Source organism: Hylobates moloch, unplaced genomic scaffold (genome assembly GCF_009828535.3).
Source record: "Hylobates moloch isolate HMO894 unplaced genomic scaffold, HMol_V3 SCAFFOLD_18, whole genome shotgun sequence".
In the NCBI taxonomy this organism is placed as follows: Eukaryota; Metazoa; Chordata; class Mammalia; order Primates; family Hylobatidae; genus Hylobates; species Hylobates moloch.
The window spans coordinates 72,609,663-72,632,083 of NW_026652293.1; the positions used below are offsets into that span (position 1 = coordinate 72,609,663).

A 22,421-nucleotide genomic window follows, 5' to 3' on the forward strand; every position below is an offset into this window, starting at 1 on the left:
CAGAGTGCATCTTCCAGCTGACAATCTCTCCGGTCGGGGACAATGCATTCGATTCGCACGCTGGAGATTAAAGTCCCCGAGATAGAGGAAACGTTTTTCGCGCCCAGGTTCAGCGAAGAGCCGCGCGGGGGCCGAGGGGGCGGCGGCGGCGGGCGGGGAGCCAGGCCCGAGCTGCGTTCTGCGCAGCCATTGGCGGGCGCCGCGCTCTGCACTGAGCATGTTCGCGCCCCGCCGGCCCTGAGCCGCAGCCGCAGCCGCAGCGAAGGCAGCCACGGGAGCCGCCGCGCATTATGCAAAGCGGCGGCAGATGCGAGCGGGGCCAGCCGGGCGCGCGTCGGCCTCCCCTCCCAGCGGCTCGCCCCGCTGCCGCCTGATTCTCCCGGGAGACTCCCTCGGCCCGGGCCCGGGGCCGAGGAGGGCCGGGATGGCCTGAGTGCCCGCGGCGCGGCGGCGCAGCAGCGGGATTGCACCATGGGGAACCAGGATGGGAAGCTGAAGAGGAGCGCAGGTGATGCCTTGCACGAAGGCGGCGGCGGCGGTGGCGCCGAGGATGCGCTGGGGCCCAGGGATGTGGAAGCCACAAAGAAGGGGAGCGGGGGCAAGAAGGCGCTGGGCAAGCACGGCAAGGGGGGAGGGGGCGGCGGCGGGGAGTCGGGCAAGAAGAAGAGCAAGTCGGACTCCAGAGCCTCGGTGTTTTCCAACCTGCGGATCAGGAAGAATCTGTCCAAGGGGAAAGGCGCCGGCGGCTCCCGTGAAGATGTGCTGGATTCCCAGGCCCTGCAGACCGGGGAGCTGGACAGCGCTCACTCCCTGCTCACCAAGACTCCGGACCTCAGCCTCTCGGCGGACGAGACCGGCCTGTCGGATACCGAGTGTGCGGACCCTTTTGAGGTGACCCGACCAGGGGGTCCTGGGCCTGCCGAGGCTAGGGTCGGGGGCCGGCCGATCGCCGAGGATGTGGAAACTGCAGCAGGGGCGCAGGACGGACAAAGGACCAGCTCGGGCTCGGACACGGACATCTATAGCTTCCACTCGGCTACGGAGCAAGAGGATTTGCTTTCCGACATCCAGCAGGCGATCCGCCTGCAGCAGCAGCAGCAGCAGCTCCAGCTCCAGCTTCAGCAACAGCAGCAGCAGCAGCAGCTCCAGGGCGCCGAGGAGCCTGCAGCGCCCCCCACCGCCATCTCCCCTCAGCCCGGGGCCTTCCTGGGCCTGGACCGGTTCCTGCTGGGGCCGAGCGGCGGGGCTGGGGAGGCCCCGGGCAGTCCGGACACTGAGCAGGCGCTGTCCGCGCTCTCCGACCTGCCCGAGAGCCTGGCCGCCGAGCCCCGGGAGCCCCAGCAACCGCCGTCCCCCGGCGGCCTCCCGGTCTCCGAGGCGCCCAGCCTCCCGGCAGCCCAACCCGCGGCCAAAGACTCGCCCTCCTCCACGGCTTTCCCATTTCCCGAGGCCGGGCCGGGGGAGGAAGCGGCCGGAGCCCCCGTGCGAGGGGCTGGGGACACGGATGAGGAGGGTGAGGAGGATGCTTTTGAGGATGCGCCCCGGGGCTCTCCGGGGCAGGAGTGGGCCCCGGAAGTGGGAGAGGACGCCCCGCAGAGGCTGGGGGAAGAGCTGGAGGAGGAGGCGCAAGGACCTGACGCCCCCGCGGCCACTTCCCTGCCAGGCAGCCCCGCGCCCAGCCAACGCTGTTTCAAGCCCTACCCGCTCATCACCCCCTGCTACATCAAGACCACCACCCGGCAGCTCAGCTCGCCCAATCACTCCCCGTCTCAGTCCCCTAATCAGAGCCCCAGGATCAAGAGGCGGCCGGAGCCCTCCCTGAGCCGAGGGTCCAGAACTGCCCTGGCCTCCGTAGCCGTCCCAGCCAAGAAGCACCGGGCCGACGGCGGCCTTGCGGCCGGCCTGAGCCGTTCGGCTGACTGGACGGAGGAGCTAGGTGCCCGCACGCCCCGGGAGGGAGGCTCCGCGCACCTGCTGGAGCGCGGGGTGGCCAGTGACAGCGGCGGTGGGGTGTCCCCAGCACTGGCCACCAAGGCGTCTGGGGCGCCCGCGGCTGCAGATGGCTTCCAGAACGTGTTCACAGGTGAGCGCGCCCTGCTGCTGGCCTCCGGGTCGCAAGTCTCCTGTCAATCAGGGCCTTCCCCTGCCACCCGCCCTCCCCGGGCTCTGGAAGGCGGTGACCCGGTAGTGGCACGTCTCTTCTCTGTAGGGAATCCTTTTCCGCCCAGCGAGCTCACCCCCCACGGTGAAATGACTTGGACATACTTGTTGGTTTTCTGTGTTCTTACAAGATCTTAAAGGGAACAACTTAGTTGTGTCTGTCCTAAGTCATCTCAAAAAAAGGTTGCTCTGCCCATTTCACCAAAATATCTGCTATTCACAATGTTCAGGGTCACGCCAGGGAGATAAACTCCTTTTTCGTCTTGTTAGCTAAACCATCATTCTCTTTCATTTTTCATCACCACAGCATTAAAAAGAAAAAAAATTGTTCATGGTTCTTTCGCAAGAGTCGGTTTTGGAGGCACAAATCATTTATTCCGGTACGATCCAAAGGCAGTCTCTGACCGCTCTAATATCTGTGTGTATTTGTCCACGTTTGGTATGTATGTGATATGTAGTTTCTATCTTGCAGCAATCTGGGTTCTGCTGCTTAGTGAAGTTAAGCGGTCACTCACTCCTGTTTGCTGCTGCAAGAAAATCCGATACATGCTATTAGAAAATTAATAAATAAATAGAATAGTAGGGATAATTTTCATTCAGTTTCATGGCCTAGCCCAGAACAGCCTGTAGTTTGGAGACAGTGAAGGTGGAAAGGTCAAAAGCACGTCTAGTCCAACTGGTACCTCCCCTCCTAGCATATGTTATAGACTCACACCCAGGGCAGCATAAAGCATAGCCAGAGTCTGTTTGCTGTGGTCAGTGTCAAGCAGTCCAATGAGTTTATCCTAGCTTACAGGCTTACAGAGCCCAAGGCCTTACCTTAAGAGCCCAACATGTTTACCTAACCTCTATTCTTAATTATTAAATGAAATAGAGTGTTAGAATTTAATGAATGGAAAAATACGAAAAGTTACATGACTACTGGTAGGCTTATAATAAATATTTGAAGGATTAAACATTTCAAATGCAATCTGAAAATTTTAAAATCTTCTGTTATTTTAATAAATACATTATCTGTAAAACATTGCTTAGATAAGATTTCTCAGCACAGACAGCGACTTCTTAGTTGACTAAATGCCGGTAATATTGGGGTAGCTACTTTTATGGACCACATTTTAATTTTCATCTATGGGTCACCTTTTATTTTGCCTTTATAGGGTCTTACCCTGAAAAGTAGCTTCTTCCGTTCATTTCACATACTCTTATTTTTCTTCTTTTCCACCTTCTCTTTATTGTGTAGATTGTTAAAAGGAATGTTTGTAGTTTTTTTTTTTTTTTTTTTTTTGAGACAGAGTCTCGCTCTGTCGCCCAGGCTGGAGTGCAGTGGCGCGATCTCGGCTCACTGCAAGCTCCGCATCCCGGGTTCACGCCATTCTCCTGCCTCAGCCTCTCCGAGTAGCTGGGACTACAGGCGCCCGCCACCACGCCCGGCTAATTTTTTGTATTTTTAGTAGAGACGGGGTTTCACTGTGGTCTCGATCTCCTGACCTCGTGATCCGCCCGCCTCGGCCTCCCGAAGTGCTGGGATTACAAGCGTGAGCCACCGCACCCGGCAGAATGTTTGTAGTTTTATACCCACTAGATAAATTGTAAAAAAAACAAAAACAAAATGCAAAACAAAAAAGAAAGATCACTTTTGATAGAAGACGATTGGAAAGTTTTTGCATTAATTTTTGTGAATTTAATGTTGGTGAGGAATCACATATTTTCTCTTTATCTAAGTGACATTCACGTATATAGTTTTCGAAAAGTGAAAATAATTCACCATAATGATTATCATAATCAATATTAATGATAGCTATTCCTAGTAGCATAAGACTTTGGAAATTTATTTCATTCATTTAGCAAATATATATATATATGTGTATACATTCGTATGCATATATATGCGCGCTCGCACACACACACACAATGAGCGGCCACATTGCGCTAGGCAGTATTCTAAATGGTAGCACAGTGTGCTAGGCAGTATTCTAGATGTAGGTGATACATAGACCATTAAATCATGATTTTGCCTTTCTAAGGCACACTGACTAGTGATAAATAAGTGCAGTGCATAGAAATATCTGTGCAGATATAGACATGCAAATCACTGCTGGGAACATCACGGATGCAGTGGCTTATCTGCTTGGTGGCAAGGGGTGAGGGAAGAGGACGTGAGAGAGGGGGATTGAACAGAGTCCTGGAAGATCACAAGACCCTAAATAGGTTGAATGTTTGTTTTCCTTTAAAAAAACAGGTGTCTTCTTGGAACTTGCATTTTATTTTAATTTGCTAAGTATCCCCAAATTTGAAATTTGGGACTCTTAAAAGAGTCCTGTATAGGAACCACCTGGGTTTTGTTGACCTCTCCAGGTGATTTGTTTTTTAAATTGTGCAGAGTAAAATTGCAGGGCTAGTCATTTTTATAAGGACATCACCTATTTTGTATTTGATGGTTGGATACAGCTGGTTGGTAATCAGCAAAGATATTTTTGTGTAGCAGCTTCCATATGTTTATCTCATTCACTCAGCATTGTTCAGGAAAAGAGGATCAGTAGGTTTTACCTAACTTTATAACAGGTGGGGAAATGTAGATAGAGAAAGAGGTGAAATAACTTTCTCAAGGTCACACTGTGATTCATTCAGAGGCAGATCCAGAAATAGAAACCGAGTCAATGATTCAAGTCTAATGTCCTTATTATTTCTGTTTGGATATTCAGTGTTTTAAGGCCATATAGAGAGTAAAAACTGTTTATAAAAAATGTGATCAGATCTAGGGCCTTTCTTTAATTAGATTTTCCAGTTCCTGTTTTTAATAAGATGTATTCCTTTAATGGTTGAACATCTGGCCTTCCTTGAGCTGGATGAAGGGTGATTGTTGGCCAGAGTGAACCAGATTTTCTCTAAGCAGCTCTCATGGAAACTGTTCTTATGGTGGTAGAATGAATCCACATTGACACAGGCCCTTGTGTCTCAGCTGTCAACTCTTCATATCATCTGCCACTACGTTTGCTTCTTTACTCCCCTCTGCTATTTTTTTATGGGTGTCTTGGAAATTACCAGAGGCTTGGGGAACACTAGCATTGTCCTTAGGGAAATCTTTTTGGCCTTAATTTTGCATGTATTTGGATCAATTAATTGCCAGCTGCCTTTGAAGCAGGTGATCATTATATCTATAAGCTTCCATAAGCATCTTTTATTTTTAAACCATAGAATGAGGGTTGTCAGCACTGCAGGAAGGAACAGATGTTTTTTGCTTTTTACTGCCTTCTACATATAGGGAGAAAATACAAGTGAAAAGGGATTTCTGTGGCACATGTTTGTGTCTCTTTGGTAGATCTAAAAACATTTAGCAATGAGGGAGACCAAACTTTATCTTGTTTTAGCTATTAAGAAACTGATGATGCCTTAGGCCATTGCATTTAAGTATTTCATAATTAATGTGTTTCGAATACATCTTTTTCAGTGTTTAGTAGAAAAAAATGGTGTCTGAAATTCGGGAGGTTCCTTTACCTATTAAGTATAACAGAAGCTAGGTACTGGAGTTTTGCAGTTAATTAAAGTTTAGATATCTAACGTGTTAAATTTGTGATGCTAAATCGCTTTTGGTAGGAATCTTCAAGTCAATTATGTGCTTATCTTTTTTTTAAACACATGGAATAAAAGTTTAATCTGTTTTAAAGGGCTTAATGTCATCTTCAGGCACATCATTGTTACATCTTATAAAAACATTAGTGATGTCCTCAACAGCTATTGAAGTGTGTGGGCTGTTGGCTTCAGTCTGCAGTTTGAGTTTTTGTGTCTGTGTAGTTTCTTGATTGTTTTCTTGCTGCCAGCTATTTATCGTTATAGCTGCCTTTTTTATTTTTTGAGACAGAGTCTCGCTCTGTCGCCCAGGCTGGAGTGCAGTGGCACGATCTCTGCTCCCTGCAAGCTCCGCCTCCCGAGTTCATGCCATTCTCCTGCCTCAGCCTCCCAAGTAGCTGGGACTACAGGCGCCCACCACCCCGCCGGGCTAATTTTTTTTTTTTGTATTTTTAGTAGAGACAGGGTTTCACTGTGTTAGCCAGGATGGTCTTGATCTCCTGACCTCGTGATCCGCCCGCCTTGGCGCAAAGTGCTGGTATTACAGGCGTGAGCCACTGTGCCCGGCTATAGCTGCCTTTAGTCTCTCTGCTCGTGTCCCTCAATTTTTTTGTAATTTGACTTTTCTGATCAATTTGCAATTGGCTTGCAATTCCTGTAATTATGATATTGGTTATACTTATTGTACTTCTAAGTGCCAGACTCTGTTGGTGCATTGCATAACTATCTGTAATCCTTACAACAGTCTTGAAGTGTAGCTGTTTATCCTCATTTTTCGAATGAAAAAACCCAGGCTCAGACAGTAAAGTAACTTCTTGTCTAAGGGCATTAAGCTAGTAAGTGGCCCATCCAGGATATATCCTTAGAAAACCAAATCTGTTGTTAATATGTATAAGATGAAACCAAGTAGATCAGTGAGCTTTTGGAGGACTAGCTAGTTAATAAAGTGCCTAGGCTCTAGAACTTGGATTGTGCAACTCTGATTTTGGCCTTTCTAAATGTTATCTTGATTTTTTTTTTTTTTTTTTTTTTTGAGACAGAGTTTCACTCTTGTCGCCGAGGCTGGAGTGAAGTGGCACGATCTTGGCTCACTGCAACCTCCACCCACTGGGTTCAAGCGATTCTCCTGCCTCAGCTTCCCGAGTAGCTGGGATTATAGGCACCCATGACCACACCCAGCTAATTTTTGTATTTTTAGTAGAGACAGAGTTTCACCATGTAGGCCAGGCTGGTCTTGAACTCCTGACCTCAGGTGTTCCACCCGCCTTGGCCTACCCAAGTGCTAGGATTACAGGTGTGAACCACCGCACCCGGCCTACCTTGATTTTTATATCAATGCAGGGAAGGACCCACTCTAGGAGTATACATTTTCTCATATGGCTTGGTAAATTGTTACATTGGATTTTTTTAAGGCCAGAAGTAGTTTGATTTCCAGCAGAGCCCCTGACAGAGTATAGACGTCCAGTTAATGTCTGACAAATGAAGGTCAGAATCTCCCTGATATGTATAAAATGTCTTGTTATAAAAGGAAAGGGGTTTATATGAATGCTATGCTTTCCCCTAAATACTTGCCTTACTGGGTTCCATATATCAGAGAAGAATTTGGCGACATAAGCGGGGACCGGAACACTGATCTTCAATCATTTTAGATTGGTCTGAACATCCTTTCTCATGGTTTCTTTAGGCCTGTGGTTTGGATTGAAGTCAAGTGCACCAGTAGCTTCAGTGATGGGTTTTAATGACTGCTTTATGAGTTGAGGACTGGCCTAGTTTTAAGTGCATTTAGGCATTTGGATATAAGCCATGCGTATTTGAAATGGAACAGGTACTTGTAGTGCTTTTCCTTCTGATTCTTGTGAAAAGATGCAGAAAATATACAGTTGGATGAAGGTAGCAGTAGTTATTCTAACTACTTTTATTCTAGATATATTTGCAATGCTAGTTTTGCTGTTTAGCTAAGTGACTCTCCAGTAATTTTTCCTCATATCTATGAAGATAGAAGAATAATTTCAAATTAATACTATTAAGATTAAATGAAATAGCGTACATAAAGCCCCTACAATTCTGCCTGATACATGAGAGGCACTTAACTGGGGCTATTTGCTCTCCTGACTGGATTTCTTATCTTAAAAAAAAGCCATTGTTCAAAGTGATCAGAACCAAATTTGTTAAAACAACTCTGAAATTGTATACAAAAACTTAGCAGGATACGAACTGACCAGATACTAGTTGAGCCCCAGTTTTTTTTTTTTTTTTTTTTTTTTTCAAATTGTTTATGTATTTTTTTCTTTTTTTTTCTGGAATTGTAAGCATTTTGTCACTTATCAGCTATTTTGTTTTGTGGGTAGGGGTCGGATAAGGAAAGCATATGATGGGGTGTGGCTGTAAGATTTGGAGGAGGGTGCTGCTTTCCAAAGAAGGGGTGGGAAGAGGAGGCGGCAGCCAACACCCTCAGTGTTTCTGCTCTGCACAGCATCTGGCTGCAACCCCCTGACTTTGCAGCTTTACCTTCCCACGGTCTCCTTCATAAACACTCTGCTTTACACAAACTAATCTGCTTACTGTTTTATGAACATGCATTTCATTTTCCCGACTTTGTGTCTTTGTCTTGCAGCTTTACCCTCTTGGAATACATGATTTGTCTCTTTTGCTTTAGCATTTGAAAAGTGCTGATTGAATTCCATTTCCTCTTTGTATCTTTTCCAGCCAGATCTTACTGGCTGTCATCTCACTTTCTCTGTACTTTACTGTCTAGGTCATATTATATATGCTTCTTAAATTTAGGGATGCTTTTGGTCTTCTTTCTTGCCACCCTCTGCCTTTCCTTCCTCCTTGCCTGTTCACCTGATTCCATCCATCCATCATCTCCTCTCCTACTAATCTGTCCACAGATATCTCATCTGTGCCTTGCTCTGTGCCTGTCAATATGTGAAAGGCACAGACTATACTGAGGTCTTGATGAATACTTACTCATTCACCATTTTTGGCGGTGATATAGACAAGTTGAGTATCCAGGCTTCCTACTGGCAATTAAAACCGGTTGAACTGAAGCTGGAAAATTGCTAACCTTTCTGGGCAGTCAAAATTAATTATTTTCAATGAGGTGTGCTTGAATCAATGATACTTTATAGAACTTATGTTGATGGAAGAATAGCTATTCTTGTTTCTGCAGGTTAATGTTAAAATAGTAATGACATCACAGTAACTGAACTTCCAAATATAAATGTTATTGTAATGAAAGAAGAGGTAAAGGGAATAGAGAAAATTGTATTCCTCTGTTCATTCCTGTTTTTGTATTCTAAGTACTAACCTGATGCTAATAAAAGTTAGCATTAGGGGACCATTAGGAAGAAATAAAAAAGTACTGCCTGTGACTTGATAGTTATTAGATACAATTTTAGTGACAGTAGAAACTTTCTAAGCCTTTTTTATCTTAAAATATAAATATATGGAAAATATGACCTCTAATCAGTTCGGAATGGTAGTAAAGCAAAGTAGTCATAACATCAAAATTCTAGGAATGAGTAACAATTATTTCTGGATGCTATAATAAGATGCTAACCACACTAGAGATTTATTATCCTTTTGATACCTGCTGCTCCACTATGGGTGAGAAGGAAGGAAGAATTTATGTCTTCTTCCTTTGTAAAGATGTACTTTGAAGTGTTGATTGGATAGGAAAATTACTGCCTCTATTCTGTGATCCAGTCGGGCTCCAACCTACCAGGAACCCACTGGAAGCTTTATCATCTGTTACCCTAGAGCTGCAGTGGACTGAAAATAGTCCTATTATTTTCAGGAGGAATGGAATACTTTCTTGAGAAAATCAAGCCTATATTATGTTTCAAAATTATGCTTAAAAAGGCTTAGGCACTACACAGTTGAGTCCTTTTTTGTACTTCATGCAGAAGGGTCCTTTGTTGTACTACCTGGTGATACAGTGGACACATATGGGAAGAAATTCTGTGTCATTTAAATGGTCGTTTTAGGTACGCAGGAGGGGAAATAATGTGTTTCAGTAAGCTAGTGTCAGCACTATGGGAAGAGTGCAGGCTGAGAACAATCTATTTCCCTTTTCCATTTTACCACCAGTTTCCTATTAGGGCACAAGGCAATCATTTCTTGCCTCTTGTGAATACCCTGGCTTCCCAGGTTGGAAGAGTGAATGCAATCTTGCTGGGAAGCGCCTTCCTTCAAGTCAATTTCAACACTGTGGTTCTATAGAAATGATGATTCCAGCAGGTACCTTTTCTGCCTAATAGGGATGCTCTGCATATTTAGAGCTTTCCTTTATTGGTAGAGCTGAAGAAGATTCCTGTGCTGGAAGACCCGTTTATACCATGGAGTAATTGATGGTGAGAGTGGCGATGTTTTGACTTTGATAGTTTTGATCAATTTTTGATTCATGCTGAAGGAGATTTGCATTGGTTAGACTGTCATTATCTGACAATAGGACCGTGTGTGTGTGTATGTGTATGTGTATGTGTGCCTGTGCGTCTGTGTTGTGTGTGTGTGTTTGAGACAGGGTCGTGCTCTGCCACCCAAGCGGGAGCGCAGTGGTGTGCTCATGGCTCACTGCAGCCTCAAACTTCTGGTCCCAAGCAATCCTCCCGCCTCAGCACCTCAGCTTCCAGAATAGCTGGGACCACAGGCATGAGCCACTATGCCTGGCTAATTTTTTTTTTTTTTTTTTTTTTGAAGAGACAGGGTCTCACTATGTTACCCAGGCTGGTCTCGATAGGACCTTGTGTTTTTGAACACTGATATAGTGATTGTATATGATGGTTGATCCTGTGTTATGAAAATATATGAAATGGAAAGCTATGTTATATAATGTAAGGCTTGAAGATTTAGAATATATGAAGGCTTTCTAATATTGGCACAAAATATACTGAGTAATTACTTTTAGGTTCATTATCTGCAATGCAAGTCATCTCTTGTTCTTGGATGGATTGTAGGCTTTGCATTTTTCATTATAGTTTAAACTGCTCAATAAAAGCAGTACTATTAATTCTCTTACTCCAATATACTTTAATATATTGGTTTTTGTTACGTTTTCAGTTTTTCCTACTATTGAATATGCTTACTGAAATACTTTTTATGAGTCTGTGGTATTCCATTTAGAAGTGCGCATTGATATTAAAAATTGCTTAGAAACTAGAAGGTTAAAAGGTGTTGAGAGTTCCTAGGTTTTTTACTTTAAAAAGAAACAAAGTTCCATTGGCCTTAAACAAGTACAGCTTGTTTGAGCCCATTAAGGACTAGAATAGAACTATTTCAGGATCCCAAATAAATGCATTTGAATACTCTGTGGAGAGTTTTGTAAGGACGCTCTTCATTATTGAGATCCAAGCTTTATCTTTTAAAAATATAATAAAAGAAATGAGGTAACAATAGGGATAATCTTTGCAACTCTGTTTAACCTATATACTTGTAGATAATTGGCTTCTTTTTCTTATAGACCAATACTTGCCTGTTTGGAGAGGGTAAGTTATGTGAGCTCTCTGTGGGAAGTGTTACATTTTGCAGCTAACCAAAATGTTCTTCTATAAGCCAATTATATCTTCTGTCCTTTTGGTGCTATTTTGGTTAAATGGCTTTGGGGATATAAAATGTGTGGATGGTATCCTTGCTGTTTCTTTCAGGGTATAGGGTTTGATCTGTCTCTGTTCAATTTTTGGAAAAATCCAGAAGTATGTTGACTCTGTTGGATTCAATATTTTGGGGATAGGCAGAGAGGGTTGTATAAGAACTGCAGTGATTTAAGTGGAGAAAGTGGTGAGACATTTGACTGGGCTGACAACGTGATATCAGTAAAAAGGTGATCCTTTAATTTTTTTTTTTTTTTTTTTTTTGAGACAGGGTCTCACTCTGTCACCCAGGCTGGAATACAGTGGCACCATCTTGGCTTACTGCAACCTCTGCCTCCCAGGTTCAAGAGATTGTTTCACCTCAGCCTCCTGAGTAGCTGGGACTATAGGCACATGCCACCACACCCAGCCGATTTTTGCATTTTTTTGTAGAGACGGGGTTTCACCGTGTTGGCCAGGCTGATCTCGAACTCCTGACCTCAGGTGATCTGCCTGCCTTGGCCTCCCAAAGTGCTGGGATTTCAGGAATGAGCCACTGCTCCTGGCCGATGCCTTTAATCTTTAACTTGTATTATTTCTCTAAGGAGCCTCATTTGACTCTAAATTCACAGATCATTTTCATATCCTCTGCTTTTGGATAATAAAGCTGGGCACGTGGCTTTAGCTTTAGCTTGAGGCTAAGCCTCTGAGGTTGAGCCCCCGATTTCCTTTTGTATGTGTCCTCTTGGCTTTGTCAGTTACCAATAGACTGCTAGAGTTGTGTCCGCAGTTTCTGTGTTTCTCTGGACCTCAGACATATCTCACTTAGACATCACAGGCCTAGGATATTCACCATGTCTAAAACGATACTTACTATTTTACCCACCCTCTTAACACCCTCCTTCTGGGTTTCCCAATTAAGGCATTGCTGTCTAGCTTTGCCATATTCTTTGATTCCTCCATCCTTCTCATACTTCACACCCAATTAATCTTTTCATTTTCTCTTTTCTTTTCCTAAATATCTCTTTAAAATGTCTTCTAATTTCTATTTCCATTATCTCTACCCTTCCTAGTTTAAATCCCTATCAACAGCCTCCTCAACATTCTCTTGTCCACAACCTGCGTTTCTCCACTCCATTCTGCATGAAGCAAGAGAGTAAATGACTTAAAATACAAACTTGAATGGGTTCCAGTATAGAAACATGTCATTGGTCCCCAATCACCCTAAGGCTACAGTTTAAATTCATTACTATGTACGTATTAAATATATTAATACAGACTTTTTTTTTTTTTGAGACAGAGTCTCTCTCTATCCCCAGGCTGGAGCGCAGTGGCACGATCTCGACTCACTGCAAGCTCTGCCTCCCAGGTTCACGCCATTCTCCTGCCTCAGCCTCCCGAGTAGCAGGGACTACAGGCGTCCGCCACCACGCCCGGCTAATTTTTTTTGTATTTTTAGTAGAGACGGGGTTTCACCGTGTTAGCCAGGATGGTCTCGATCTCCTGACCTCGTGATCTGCCCGCCTCGGCCTCCCAAGTGAGCCACCTTGCCCAGCCGACATTATGTTATATAGCATATATAAGCTATATATTGTATATAATAGACATTATCTATATTCTAATATGTATTAATATTCAATCTCTGTAGTTTTGTCACCTCGTTGTTCAGGATCTACTATTCCTCACCTTGGCCTGAGTGCTTCAGCCATTTTTCAGATCGTTCATGTTCTCTCTGGTAGTTTTAGGTATTGTTAACACTTTTTCTTCCTGGTCCTCAGAGAAAAAAAGAATCCATGTAGTTGTATTCATTTAATCCATTCAGTCTGTGACACACTCACATCATCAGTCCAGGCAAAACTCATTTTGTCCTTATTATACTCCCTGCATTTTCACTTCCCATTCCGAAGCCTCTAGTAGACGTACAGAACTACTTTTATGTATTGCCCTCTTTGAATTAGTCTGCATTTTCCTAAAGTATATAGTATTTCTGTTTATGTTTAGTTTATACAAATACTCTGAGTTGCAGACCTCATTCTGTTTCTTAAAAAGAACAAAACAAAACACAGCCGCCTTTGGAAAAAAAATCTACGAACTTTTCTGGTGAATTTCCACCTTGTTTTTGCTTCCCACTGTTACATAGTATTCCTAAGAATGAAAGTCCTGCTGGGTTGTTCAACACCAGGGTCACCATTCACCTTTTATTGTGTGTGAGTAATGTTCCCCTAGAGCTGTTCAATGTGGTGGCTCTGGGCACATTCCCTAGATTTTATTTAAACATGAGCATGGTGATGAACATCTAGATTCCTGTACTTCTCGGCCACCAGAGAAAACAGTCTGATGAATGTTTCCATACAGGGAGCTATGGGAGAACTTCTCTGGGATATACATTTGGAAGTGGAATTGTCAGGTCATTAAATGAAAGGTTTTATTTGAGTAGGTACTGTCAGATTAGTTTCCAGAATGCTTTCCTAGTTTATGCTTCTTTAGCATGGCAAATTGGCATTATCCAATTTCCACTAATCCAATGAGGGGAAGTAGTATCTCATTGTTTTACTTTGTATTTATCTGCCGACTAATGCTTTTGAGAAAAACCGTTGTATATTTTTAGCCATTTAGGTTTACCCTTCTGCAAATTGCCTGTTCATATCCTTTTACATTTTTCTGTCGAGTTTCCTGATTCTCCTTGTTTATTCACAGGGCTTCCTGTATATTCTAGCTATTACTCTATTTATTACCAATGTTGGAGATATGATGGATTGTCACTAAGCCTGTTTCTGGCTTCTTCTTAGCTTAGAGACCAGAAATCTAAAAATGACATTTTTCAGACTCCCTTGCAGGTTGTGTTTCAGATGTGATTTAGGTTTGATGGATTCATGCCAGTTTTAGAAGGCCTTAGTAAGTCCTAAGATTGACTTCTGTTGTTTCTACTTGCAAGCACAGCTGAAAAACTCTCTAATTCTTCCAGGGCAAGGTTAGCAGGGGTCTAGTGTTCAGGTGCTAGCCTTACTGTTACCCAGAAGTGGGGCTTGGTTTGCCCACATGGCTGGTGTGGCTAGAAGTAGGCACGACAGTTATGGAGCTGGCAGCAGAGGGAGCATCCAGTGATGAGGAGTCCTGTTCCTAGCAGTGGAAGTGTACTTTTACAGCCAACGATTTTAGATCGGAGATGAGGCAGTCACCTCTTTGGTGGCCTGGTCCTGTATGGTGGCTTTGTGAGTGGCTTCTAAAAAGATGCTAGAACCTTTTTATTTAGGCCCTCCACAATTCTGTAAACCAAGTAGTACTCTATAGTAAATCTCTTCCTATTTAAATTATTTGGAGTGGATTCAGTTCTATGTAATCATGGGATCTTGATATATAGAGTCAGTTTTAGATATAGCAGATCTTCCCCTAATATTTATCCTTCTTTTAAATTTGTCGTGTCCTTGGTTGAACAGAAATACTTAATTTTGATATAGTCAAGTCTTTTTTTTTTTTTTTCTTTTTTGAGACAGTCTCGTTCTGTCATCCATGCTGGAGTACAGTGGCATGATCATAGCTCACTGCAGCCTTGACTTCCCAGGCTGAGGTGACCCTCCCAACTCAGCTTCCCAAGTAGCTGGGACCACAGGCATGCGCCACCAAGCTTGGCTAATTTTTTGTATTTTAAGTAAAGATGGGGTTTTGCCATGTTGCCCAGGCTGGTCTGGAACTCATGAGCTGCCTGCCTTGGCCTCCCAAAGTGCTGGGATTATGGGTGTGAGCCACCATGCCTGGGCAAATCTATTTTTAACCTATAGTTTGTGTTATTTTTGTCTCATTTAAGAAATTCTCTTACTCCTAGGTTACAAAAATTCTGCCCTCTGTAGTATTCTATTAACTTTTCTGCCTTCTATAGTATTCTATTAACTTTATCGTCTCACCCTTTACATTTAAGTCTTTGATGTAGAGTCCTCTTGAGTGTATGGTGTAATATAGGGCTCAAGTTTTATTTTTCACCATATGACAAGCCAGTTTTCCCAGCACCATCTACTAAATAGTCTTTTACTCATTGATTTTTGATACTACCTTTAGGTCATTCCCATACATAGATAAGTCTGTTTCTGAGATATATATTCATTCCTTTTATGTGTATTTTTGTATCTTCAGCAAGTACCATATGGTTCTCATAAATGTGACTTTGCAAAATGTCTGATGATCTCCAAAAGAAGTATCTCCTTTTTCAAAGTTGACTTAGTTCATCAATATGGACCCTAGAGTTTTCATATAAATATTTATTTATTTATTTATTTATTTATTTATTTATTTATTTATTTTTTGAGACGGAGTCTCACTCTGTCACCCAGGCTGGAGTGCAGTGGCGTGATCTCGGCTGACTACGGCCTCAATCTCCTGGGTTCAATTGATCCTCCCACCTCAGCCTCCTGAGTAGCTGGGATTACAGGTGCCCACCACCATGCCTGGCTAATTTTTGTATCTTTGGTAGAGATTGGGTTTCACCATGTTGGCCAGGCTGGTCTTGAACTCCTGGCCTCAAGTGATCCACTCACCTTGGCCTCCCAGAGTGCTGGCGTTACAGGTGTGAGCCACTGCACCCGGCCTCCATATAAATTTAGAATAGGTTGTTGAGTTTCTTAAAAAATCCTGAAGTTGTTTGATTGAGATTTTAGTCAATTCATAGATTAAATTGAGGACTGCTTCCACTTTTATAATATCATTTTATCTGAGACTGTGAAAGATCTCTTCATTTATTCAGATCATCTTTTATTCATTTTAATAGAGTTTAGACTTTTCTCCATAAAGAGTTTGTGTTTCCTTTGCTGAACTATTTCCTGATGCTTCATATATTTTATTACTAATGGGAATGGAATCTTCAGTTTAATTTCTAGTTGATTGTTGTTAAGGTAAAGAAATGTTTTCAGTATCTATCAGGTATAAATATTGTATGATTTCCTTTATGAATGTTATTTAAATGTACAGTTTATTTAGTAAAATCTATAGTTTACAGTTATATGAGATTTTAAAGGTAGTGCTTTTTTTACAGCAAATAATTGAAATATAGTCATAGAACAGTATACATTGTATAGATTCTTTTGGAATTATTGTGGCTTTCCTTTTAGCATTAAATATGATAAGTTTTTGTGGATTTCCATATGCTTTTTGGGGAGCCATAATCCTAAAACCCAGAAACATTATTAATGTTCTAATTTAGTATGTTGTGTCTTACATTCAACATTAATAAAAATCTCACTAATTATTTAAAATACTTCAAAAGCATAATTTAAACAACTCTATAGTATTTTATCCAATCAGAAAACCATTCATCCCCGAGTATCCATTGCATACTTTTTCTTAGATTGCCTTCTGCCTTTTGGGATGCCTTTTAGACACCTTCATATGATCTTCTTCTTCCACCTATAACTCTTCCTAATTAAATGATGCTTTCTCCCCTGGCTTCATATGTAGTCTGTGTTAACATCCACCCTGAGTAGTCTATGAAACATCCAACATTTCCCTGCATGTTGATAAATCAAATTTCTAGCTCAGATCTCTCTTGTGAATTTCAGGTGCCAATTTCATATTGTCTTTTAAACATCTTTTTATAGATATGGGAATAGTTTCAAACTGAACTCATCTTTTCTCCAAACCCAACCTGCTCCCTTATGTATTATTGGATTCCTGGTAGATAATACCATCTAGCACAGCCCTTTACCCAGTTTCTTAAGCCAGAAATTTGGAAGTGCAAGTTAGCCAAGCTACGCCACTCTTCCTCCTCCTTATGTTTAATTAGTCTCTACATCCTGTTAAAATATACCTCCAAAAATATGTTTTTAAATACTCATCCCCTCCTTTCCAGGAGGATTTTTTTTTTTTTTTTCAGACGGAGTTTTTGCTCTTGTCGCCAGGCTGGAGTGCAACGGCAGGATCTTGCTCACTGCAACCTCCGCCTCCTGGGTTCAAGCGATTCTCCTGCCTCAGCCTTCCAAGCAGCTAGGATTTCAGGCACCCACCACCACGCCCAGCTAATTTTTGTGTTTTTGGTAGAGACGAGGTTTCACCATGTTGGCCAGGCTGGTCTCGAACTCCTGACCTCAGGTGATCCGCCCGCCTCGGCCTCCCAAAGTGCTGGGATTACAGGCATGAGCCACCATGCCCGGCCTTTTCCAGGAGGATTTTTAATGCCACTCTCCAAATTTTCCAGTAGCTTTCCATTGACTGTAGGAATACAGTTGAAACCTGAGATTTATATTCAAGCAGAAGACTGAATGTGTTCAGGATGAAGGAGCTAGATGTGATAGCAGTTTGTATGATTCAAGTCAGCATAAGGGAAGCCATACCTTACAGAATGTCCAGTGTTGGCATGCGTGGTCTTGAGAGGAGCAATTTCATCATGACTGGAGATGTCAAAATAGAGACTGAGTGAAGATCAAATGGGGTGGTCACAGCCCTGGAGAGGCTGAATTTGACCACTGATATTCTTTCCAACTCGGAGAGTCAATGATGTGTGACTTGAAAAGTAAGAGCAGCAGCTATAGTCTGTGTGACTCATTCCTTTTATTTGAGACTGCTTTAAATATTTATTTAAAACTCTTCAACCAAGTGATTTTAGAAGCTGCCATTTATTAGATTCACTTTTATGGATTTAACTTAATAGATACAAAAATTAAATTAAAAAAACATTTTTCTTCTGACTTTCTATAGTTTTTCCCTTTTAATCTTGATTTATTTCATGACCTTTTACAAAAATACCAGGAAATTCATAACCTGTCATAGGTCCCCAAAAGTGGTTGGTAGTTATCATCATATGTGTTCTATGATATTCTTTTTTCAACTTCATTAGATTTATTAGATTAAATTTCTCTATTTATTTTTGTCATTTTCAGCCTTTGGTAAATTGGTAAATTGGATAGTTTCTTTTTCTGTCTTCCCCAGGAAAAATATCTCTTGATGCTAGTCAAATTGAACTTTATATAAATTTTAATAGACTATGTAGTACCAAGAACTTTCTGTAACAAAATCATTTTTTGAATACTCTGTCTCAGTATGATGTATTTGCTATAATTGACGTGGAACACATCTTTGAATACCCTTCTCAATATCCCTAGTGTCAAGTCACATAAATGCATCAAACATGCACCCCAGTTCACCATATAGAACAGTCGACTTCTTCAAAACAATTATGAAGACACATTGTAGGCCCTTTTCCTTGAAGACTGAGAGGATTTTCCTGTAAGAGTGTCTGAATCAAAGGTGTACTTGGGTTCAGTGAGTTTTGATTCCTCCAGGGATAGTAATTTCACTCTGCTTTATGTTGGTCCAAATCCCTTTATGAGCCGTGGTCATCTTCTTTGCAGATGAGGGCAGGGAGTTCATCATCCTTGTGTGTTTTGTGACTTGTTTCCTTAATGATTTGTGTAGCTACTGGATTTCATGTTTGTTTTCTTTCTTTGAGACAACCCTAGATATTTATCCTTCTAGCAGTCTTCTTTTTACTGTAAAACCTGCAGCATTTTGGACCTAAAACTAGATGTGGTAATTTCTATTTGATCATAAATGGCCCTCCTTATTTTTTTTCTTATTTGGCAAGTATAGGCCGTTAGTATGTGAGATACAGAATATGTGATATCTCTCTATTCAGTGACATCATAAACTTAAACAATTATCATTAATGTCTTGCAATAGATTTGCTTGTCAACATCCTTATTTCCTCCTAATATTTCAATTGATAGATAACATGTGATATCAGGGAAGTTTATTAGATAGTTATGTCTGAGCTATAAGGTCAGAGAAAAATTTAACGTGACAAGACCTCTGTTTTAATTCTCATTTTGCATAAGATATAGTGGCCTGGAAGAAACAGAAACCTATGTTGACACCTTTTAAAATACAGCAACTGTCTTGTTCATCCTTCAATGGTTAAAAAATACACAGAACGGGCCTGGTGCAGTGGCTCACACCTGTAATCCCAGCACTTTGGGAGATCACCTGAGGTCAGGAGTTCAAATCAGCCTGGCCAACATGGTGAAACCCCGTCTCTACTAAAAATACAAAAATTAGCCTGGCATGGTGGTGAGAGCCTGTAATCCCAGCTACTCAGGAGGCTGAGGCAGGAGAATCACTTGAACCTAGGAGGCGGAGGTTGCAGTGAGTCGAGATCCTGCCATTGCACTCCAGCCTGGGCAGCACAGCGAGACTCTCTCTCAAAACACACACACACACACACACACACACACACACACACACGGAAAAAATATCAATGACATATTTGTAGGCTATTAAAATATAAGTTTCAAACAGATGATTAAAATTGAATGCTATTATATAGGACATAAAACTCAGTACAAAACTTACACTTTGTGTAAGTTTAGCCCTCCCATGTATATAACCTTAGACATATTACTCAAATATTTGGGCCTTGATTTCTTTACAGTGGAATTAGTGGTTTGAATGAAATGATCTCTAAGATTTCTTCTGGCTCTAACATACTGAAGATTAACGTTAGTGGATTGTCACTGAGTCACTTGATCCTCCTCATGACAATTATTAGTCTTTGGGATGAGTAAAACCAGAAAGGTTACATGCACCATCAGGGGTATTGCGAGAAGAGCATCTCCTACTGTCTGTCCTCAAAGCTTCTTTTTTTTTTTTTTTTTTTTTTTGAGGCAGAGTCTCGCTGTCGCCCAGGCTGGAGTGCAGTGGCGCGATCTCAGCAGCTCACTGCAGGCTCCTCCCCGACCGGGGTTCCCGCCATTCTCCTGCCTCAGCCTCCCGAGTAGCTGGGACTACAGGCGCCCGCCACCTCGCCCGGCTAATTTTTTGTATTTTTTTTAGTAGAGACGGGGTTTCACTGTGTTAGCCAGGATGGTCTTGATCTCCTGACCTCGTGATCCGCCCGCCTCGGCCTCCCAAAGTGCTGGGATTACAGGCGTGAGCCACCACGTCCGGCCGTCTGTCCTCAAAGCTTCTATTCCTGTTTGGACACTTTGTCTCAGTAAAATGGGAGACTCTCCCTGCTCTATGTTGAACTCACTGAACCTATGTACACCCTTCATTTAGATACTCTTACAGGAAGATCAAGAAAAAGTGCCTACAATATGTCTTCAACATTGTTTTGAAGAAGTTGGCTGTTCTCTGTGGTGCACTGAGACACACATTTGATGCATTCATATTACTTGACACTAGAAATATTGAGAAGGGTATTAAAAGATGTGTTCCACATCAATTATAGCACATACATCATCCTGAGACACAGACTCTTCCTGCTCTATGTTGTCAGCAGTTAGGAGCCAGTCCTGTACTCTGCATCTCTTCTCCAAGAGTATGCCAGCTACATTGTCTTTTCTTCTTCTTCTTCTTCTTCTTCTTCTTCTTCTTCTTCTTCTTCTTCTTCTTCTTCTTCTTCTTCTTCTTCTTCTTCTCCTTCTCCTTCTCCTTCTCCTTCTCCTTCTCCTTCTCCTTCTCCTTCTCCTTCTCCTTCTCCTTCTCCTTCTCCTTCTCCTTCTCCTTCTCCTTCTCCTTCTCCTTCTTCTTCATTAAGGGCAGGGAGCATGTTTTCTTCAGATTATCTTCCTCTAGTAGGCCTAGGTCATTCTTTGGGATACGATAGACTCCTAAGTGCTTGTTTATATCTTATCTTTGCTCCTCCCCAACCTCCCAGTTCCACTAAGGATGTTTAATTAAGGCAGTGTGTTCTAAACAGACTGCTTTTAAAATGTTCCTTCTTGGGCTTTGGTTGTTGTAAGCAGGTTGTTAGCCCCTGCAGGGCACAGACCGCATGGTCTGTTTCTTTTATATCCGAATGCAGAAAGTTGATCAGAAGCTTTTCCCAGAGTTGCTGGCTGAGTCAGAAGTAGAAGATCCCAGGAATAAAAATGAGGAGAGCAGAGTGTGCGTCCAGTTTTGGCACTGCCACTTTCCAGTCTTATGACTTCGGGCAGACTCTAGAACCTTTTCATTCCTCAGTTAGTTTCTTCGAAGTTGTGATGATAAATCCTGCTCTGCCTACTTCACAGAGCTGATGGTAGATGCAGAAATTCCTTTTACGTTGTATAGCCCTTTTCGAATAAAATATTTTTTACTTTTTATAGTGTCAATGGTCACAGGCCCAATAAAACCCCAGTGCAAGGATAGTTGATTTTACTTCTTCATTGTGCAAGAGGATTGCAACATTTGTTTTGATGGTGAATGAAAACTTTCCCCCTAACTGCAGTGTCCATGTTTATCTAGGCTTGTGATTTTTGCTTCTCAAGGTAAGAGGAGTATTTATAGCTAGTGTATGACTGCAAAGCTGATTCTACAAGCTTCACTTTTGATTAGCTACAGTGTGGAAGAATATGTGGGAAGAGCGTGAGGGGATTAGTACAGCAATAATTGGAGAACACTCTCATTTAATGAATATTATTTTTGATGTGAATTTAATAAATATAGTAAAACAAATAATGCAAGCCCTTTTTAAAAAAAATTGGGGTTAGGAATTCTAGCAAGCAGTGTCTTAAGTATCACCTTGCTGTTAAAATCTACTAAATTTAAGAAAAAAACCCCCAAAACTTGGTGGATGAAGATATTTGAATCTGTGATTACCTTGCCTATTACCATACTATTTCCAATGCTTTTAGATCCAACTTATGATTTCCTTCTTTTAAGTTGAACCAACATTTTTAATCACATTTACAAGTAGAGAGTATTTGAAGTATATCTTGATCATAATAATGACAGGTAACATTTATTGGGTACTGTGTTAAGCCTGTTACAAAAATTGTTTCATTTAATTTTCACAGTAATCCTCGGAGGTAATGAGGACGATTATTTCCAACTTCTAGATGAGGAAACAGGATTACCAGGGGTTATGTAACCTGTCTAAGGCCATACCTAGCATAATGGAAGCATCAGTGTTACCGGAAAGGGGTCCCAATCCAGACCCTAAGAGAGGGTTCTTGGATCTGTACAAGAAAGAATTCAGGGCAAGTTCTTAGAGTAAAGTGAAAGCAAGTTTATTAAGAAAGTAAAGGAATAAAAGAATGGCTACTCCATAGAGCAGCCCCGAGGGCTGCTGGTTGCCCATTTTTACGGTTATTTCTTGATGATATGCTAAACAAGGGGTGAATTATCCATGCCTCCCCTTTTTTGACCATATAGGGTAACTCC

At 42.2% G+C, this 22,421-nt stretch overlaps 1 protein-coding gene across 1 annotated transcript in view; it reads left to right on the plus strand.

Annotated features, from left to right (window-relative positions):
• The first annotated feature begins 350 nt into the window (after positions 1-350).
• Positions 351-22,421, plus strand: part of FMN2 (formin 2) — a 389,644-nt gene continuing 367,573 nt past the window's right edge. The window contains exon 1 of the mRNA XM_032137182.2: positions 351-2,083. Within this exon, the coding sequence (XP_031993073.2) occupies positions 472-2,083 (1,612 nt within the window). The 5' untranslated portion in view covers positions 351-471. The remainder of the gene's footprint in view (positions 2,084-22,421) is intronic.